The sequence below is a fragment of the Sander vitreus genome, chromosome 21 (assembly GCF_031162955.1).
Source record: "Sander vitreus isolate 19-12246 chromosome 21, sanVit1, whole genome shotgun sequence".
Classification (NCBI taxonomy): domain Eukaryota; kingdom Metazoa; phylum Chordata; class Actinopteri; order Perciformes; family Percidae; genus Sander; species Sander vitreus.
In genome coordinates this window covers 15,061,056-15,067,055 of record NC_135875.1, presented here as the reverse complement: position 1 = coordinate 15,067,055, position 6,000 = coordinate 15,061,056, and the positions used below count along the sequence as shown (strand labels likewise).

General features: G+C 44.2%; 1 protein-coding gene across 2 annotated transcripts in view; it reads right to left on the bottom strand.

Moving 5' to 3' along the window:
- Positions 1-917: 917 nt before the first annotated feature.
- Positions 918-6,000, bottom strand: part of ntn2 (netrin 2) — a 42,177-nt gene continuing 37,094 nt past the window's right edge. For both annotated transcript variants that reach the window (XM_078279294.1, XM_078279293.1), the window contains 2 exons: positions 5,175-5,249; positions 918-5,081 (listed from right to left, as the gene is read on the bottom strand). In XM_078279294.1, coding sequence (XP_078135420.1) covers positions 4,684-5,081; positions 5,175-5,249 — 473 coding nt within the window. In that variant the 3' untranslated portion in view covers positions 918-4,683. The remainder of the gene's footprint in view (positions 5,082-5,174; positions 5,250-6,000) is intronic.

Sequence of the window (6,000 nt, the reverse complement as noted above, 5' to 3'; positions counted from 1 at the left end):
ATTTCTTGTACAGGTCACGATTTTCGTGACCATTTCACAAACCGCCATGACACTGGGCTGCTCTGGGGGACGCAACATCGGGGAAATGAAACGCCACACGCCGGGACGGTTGTGGTTAGGAAAAGAAGAACGGGGAAAGGAACCGTCACACGGGGGACGCGATCCCCGGTCTCCGGGATGCTTTTGTAGGGATGGTGCCTTAAAGTGCATCATTTGCCACTTGACTTTGTCCAATCTCACGAGCAATAAGGGAGAAAGACAGAGAGACAAAGGGAGATAGAAAGACAAGCAAGCTGATGGGAGGCCAGAATATCCAGGGTGGATGTGCTTGATGCAGAGACATATGTCATGGTGTGTGTGCGTGCGTGCGTGCGTGCGTGCGTGCGTGCGTGCGTGCGTGTGTGTGTGTGTCCAGACAATCTCAGCAACCTCTATTCTCAAAGCCTTGATGGCCATGCCTGGGGAGAGTGATGATAAATGGTCGCTTTCCTGTAATTTACCTTCAGGAGGATGGATGGAGCTGGCCTGTTTAGTTAGAGGGTGGGAGACGAGGAGAGGAGACTGTAGGTGAGAGGGAAACCCAACTCGGGAGTTGGGTTTCCTTAGAGGTGAGGTACACATTTGTGTGTGTGTGTGTGTGTGTGTGTGTGTGTGTGTGTGTGTGTGCGCCTCGCTGTTTATTTATAGAGCTTTAGCTCTTGCTCTGTTCATAGAGGAGGGGAGCCGCTCTACCCAGTACTCTCCCCCTTCAGACCCCAGTCTAGCCCCTGTGTGAGTGGAAACACACCAGAGCGGTGCCCACTGTATGCAAGCATACTTTCCATGGGAAACACACACACACACACATATCAATTTGACATTATTTCCGCAGCTCAGGCTAATGACTGCAATTAAAGAGACAGATGATCAACACAGCAAACAGCTCATTAACTAATAATTTATTTTTTTTATCATTTAGATTAAAAAGTCAGTGGTTCATTGCCTCAGAGGAAAAATGTACAGGGAAGACTTTGATATAACAGAAGTAAAGAGCAGGACTGAACGGAGGGGAGAAACCCTTTGTTTCCAGATAAAGATAGGTGGACAATTTCTATGTGAGTGAACTAATATTCCCAGGACATTAATGCAACAGAAAGTAGTGGGTTGTTGTGTCATTTGCCGTCATTGCCTCTATGTTAAAAGCAGAGGGTCCGATCAGCCCGTCTCACATTTGTATTTAATTCTCCTCAAAGTCATTGACAATTGGGCGGTTGTTGTCTGGAAACAACTTAAAACCAAAAAGGAATACATTCTGTGTAATATCTGAACCACATCTTCTGGTCGCGATCACAAAAGCATATGTTTCTGGTTTCCACATCCATATAACATCATCTGGTTTGTACATCCATACACGTGAGTCATCCCAGGCCAAGTGATGCTTTTACAAAAGACAACATGAATGGCAGAGGCAGTTCAGTACATATTTACAACATTAAAAATGTGTCAAGACTTATTAAACAAGGTGAGATGGAAGTGAACCAGAATGAAATGGGAATCAGGCCAGGGGGGAAATGTAAATGAGAATTCTTCATCATAGGCTGTTCAGACTCGTCAATGCAAACAATAAAACAGTGGCAAAACCCCTAAAAGGTCTGCCTTCAAATGAGAGCTTGCTCCCCTCTCTGCATCTTCATGTGCATATCACCTGTTTACTTGGGTAAGGTTAATTAGACACACACACACACACACACACACACACACACACACACACACACACACACACTCACTCACTCACTCACGCACGCACGCACGCACACACACACACACACACACACACACACACACACACCTGTGAATGCTATAAATGTGAAAGGGAGGGGAGGAAACAAAGCAAAGCAGTTATGGCCTCAGTTCCACTGCCAAGCTGCTGGGCTTGTTAACGTAAAACAACAGGACGGCTCTCCCTATGAGGCTCACTAAATAGCTTTCACAAGACTACACTTCCACCCCCCAAACAACATCTGGCCCACTTCTTATCTTTATTCCAACATTCAGGGTGGGCACTTAAGAAAAGGAAAACTGAGAGCCGAAAGAAAGGAAAGAGGGATTTTTGTGCGTGAGTCCAGATTCAAGGACACCGCAGTTCCTCCGCAAGTGTGTTGGGTGCTTAAGGAGTTGAGCGCCAGAGAGGCCTCCCAGGCACGTAATTTGACCATCAATCATGATGTGTCATGGCATACTCGCATACCGCTGCGAGGAGACTGGTGCTACTGTAACACCACCTGTCTGACGGGCCACAGCGGACAGCCAACACACAAATAATTGACTGTTTGGTTCTGCATTTTTGTGAAATTCCAACGTGTGGGAATTGTGCCCTGCATGGGCATAGTGCTGTCAAAACTTTGCTCTTTCTGTCACACACTACAAATCACGTTAGGTGATAATAACTCATTTTGGTTACAGGTTTGTTTTTGTATTATTCAAAATATCATTGTAAGACAGACAGATAAGCATGAAAGATCCACAATCATTTGAACAACATCCTGTTCATCAATCGCAATAATTGTCATGGCGTCCACATTCTTAAGCTTGGTGACATACTTGACATATTTCATAAACACTTACAATCAGACCATACACCTGTGTGAGTGTGTTCTTCACAGTTTGACATACATTCTCGGAAGACGTAAAAATAAGAGCTACAGTGCAGTACTGTACACCACCGAGGGGTTTTGGCAGCCTCGTTCTGTGCTGTCACTTATCTAAGACACTGAATACACAACAACATGCAAAATGGGTTTAAAAAAGGGAGTTTGGGGAGGGTGGTGGCTGACACAGAGAAGAGAGTGGAGGAGAGACACTTTTGGAAGAATGACAAACCAAACATACCGCCGCAGCCAGAGGAGCGTAACCACTCGCTAGCATGAAATGCCTGTCGGCACACTCGCTGCTACGCTAGTTTGATGTTCCCCTCATAACTGTGTTTGTCTTACTATTACTATTACTATTTAAATAAATTGTAATGTGCTTTACAAAATGAAATAACAGCAAACGGCAGATAAAAAGCTTGAGAGCAACCAGACGGGTCTCTCTGTGGTTTTTCGTTGGTCCTGACTTTCATAGTCTCTTAATTGAATTTAAAAACTGACTATGGTTATTTGGCAAAGGATGACAGTGACATGACTGTGTGAGAGTAGGCAAGTAGGGGAAGATGACTTGGGAAGTTTTCCTTTTAGATCTTGATGCTCATTTTAAGTTTAGTTCTTGCTCACTGTAGGGGTTTGATGGACCAGCAAAAACCACAAATATGCAAACATAACAAAGCACATGAGGAATGAAATATGATCCTCTCATGTCATAATACAATCAGTGAGCGCTAAAAACTTTCCAGCCTCATTCATTTTGTCAAAATACACTAGAGAAAAACACGACTATCTTGTTTATCCGACTTGTTTTCTTTTTACTGCATGAAAAGGAACCCTCGTTTCAATCTCTTAATACGGCAAACAAAAGTCTGCCAGTCACTGGACGCATCAGGAAAATGTTCAGACATTTAAATACAAAGAAATGACATGACATGGCCACACAGCAACATCTGGAAGGACAGTATCCATAAAGCGAAGAAAAGTCTCCTTGGAAATATTGGTATTGTTCTAAAAAACTCCAGCCATTTGTCCACACCGCTTAATCTGTCTCCCAGAAAAAAAGTGACAAGCAATGAGTCATGATGGTGATGCATGACTTTATAAACCACTCATGAGAGGGACTAGTGGTGAAGAGGCACAGCCCCGGAGGCCTGGAATGTGACTCACACATGCTAACAGGGTTTGTTCTGCTTAAAATGAAACAAAAGGATATATCTCAAATAAGGATACGGCAGGCATATGGATGGATGAGATAAAACGTAGCCACACGAAGAATATAAACTCTACTATGAGCAGTGGATATAAGAGCCTACACAGGCAGTTTATTCTGTGACGGCTGTCTGGTGGCAGCAGCAGTGGTGGTGAGACTGAGGTTTGCTGTGGAAAACATCCCTGCAAAGGGAGCCCTTGGTTCCTCATGTGACAAGAGTTTCATAGTTACAGTCTGTAGAAGTTACTACAGAGACCTAAAGCAAGTAGGCCCATTTTTTTATGAACATTTTAAAAGCAAATGTTGAGTCATGTGGTCCAGCTCGAGCTGATCCGAGTTGTTTCAACAATGAAACGTGAGGAGGCCAAGCTGAGGTTGTGCAGCTTGTCTTGTTGCTGAAATAAGTCAGTGACAAACACTGTCGAATAAAATCCTCAGAGAAGTGTGGTATATGTCAAACAAAGTGGCAGGAGACTTGACAGGAAGAGCAGGTTGAGGGTCAGGGGGTCGTAGTTGGGGGACGAGTGGACATTTACGCTGTCGTCGTCAAGGGAGGGAATGGCATCTGCTTTTGTCTACACTTCATACCCTTTTTAATGGTCCCTTTTTAAGGCAAACCAATTGGACAAAAAAAGACAACTGACATAACAAAGACAAACCTTGAGAAATAAAAAGGAAAATCATTATACAATATACACAAAACGTGGTCCTTAAAAACAGGCAGGGTACATGCAGTCTTTCTAATGTGCAGTGTTCCCGTGATGGGGGAAGACAGGGGGGGGGGGAAGGAGCTCACTGGGTAAGGGTTCATGAAGGGAGGGAGAGGTAAGAATGAACGCTGTTTTCCCATCATGCTTTGCTGCACTTCCCCTTCTTCTCTTTGCGCTGGAACTTCCGTAGGCGTCTCGTCCAAACGTCCCTCCACTGGATCACCAGGCTGTTCTTATCAGCCATTAAGCCCACGCGCTCTGCCCCAGGACTGGTGGCTCCGCCCCCGGGCCCGACCCCTGGACCTGTCCCAGTGCCTGTCCCAGTGCCCGTCCCGCCGTCGCTGCCCCCCATAACCAAGAATCGTTTGCTCATCTGGATCTTGGGACATTTGCAGGCCAGGTCCTTCATGTGTACCCACAGGATGTTGTCTCCTCGCTTCAGGGGCTCGCCGCGGCTCTTGTACACGGACACCAAATTAACTGAGAACTTGGCCCAGTCCCCCACCGTCTCCATGTCCAGCACGTTCACTTGCACCGCTGAGGACACATTGATAAAAAATATGCTCAGGTCAATACTCCTAACACAGCACATTTATTAATTACAGTTGATAAGTAATTGTACTCTCTTACCATAATCCTTTTTGCAATATTTCTTCATGTTGATCTTCAGGTTGCCCTTCACTGGTTTACAATAGGACTCGCAATCTGAAAAAAATTAGGACAACTCGTGTAAAGCAGGCTGTAACTTAACAATACTTACTGACCCTCACATTGCACACATAATAGGTTGTTGTCATAAGATTGCATTATATTTGACACTGTTTCATAACGCATTATATGGTGCTTTTGTTGCAGCACCAGCACATCTGTAATGCAAAGTTAGTGTGATCATTAGCCAAATCACAATATGTAGTGCAATATCCAAATCAAAATAACTTTGTTGTGCTACAGAGATCCCCAGACTACAAGTCGTATTCTACAGACTCTTTTTTTTAATTAAATTTTCTTTTTTAAAGATTTATTTTTTGGGCTTTTCTGCCTTTAATTTGACACGAGAACTTGGTGAGAAAGGGGAGAGAGAGGGGGAAGACATGCAGGAAATTGTCACAGGTCGAATTCGAACCCTGGACCTCTGCAACGAGGCATAAACCTCTCAGTAGTTTGCGCCTGCTCTACCCATGCACATGCACGCAGGCCAAGTTTGTTATATTTTAAAGGTCCCATATTATGCTCATTTTCAGGTTCATACTTTCATTTGGGGTTTTTACTAAAACATGTTTACATGCTTTAATGTTCAAAAAACACATTATTTTTCTCATACTGTCTGTCTTAATATACTTTTATTCTTTATTTGGATCCCCATTAGCTGCCACTAAGGTAGCAGCCACTCTTCCTGGGGTCCACCATAGACAGTAAATAGAAATGGACCAACAGATCCCGTTGCTCTGGTCGGAGA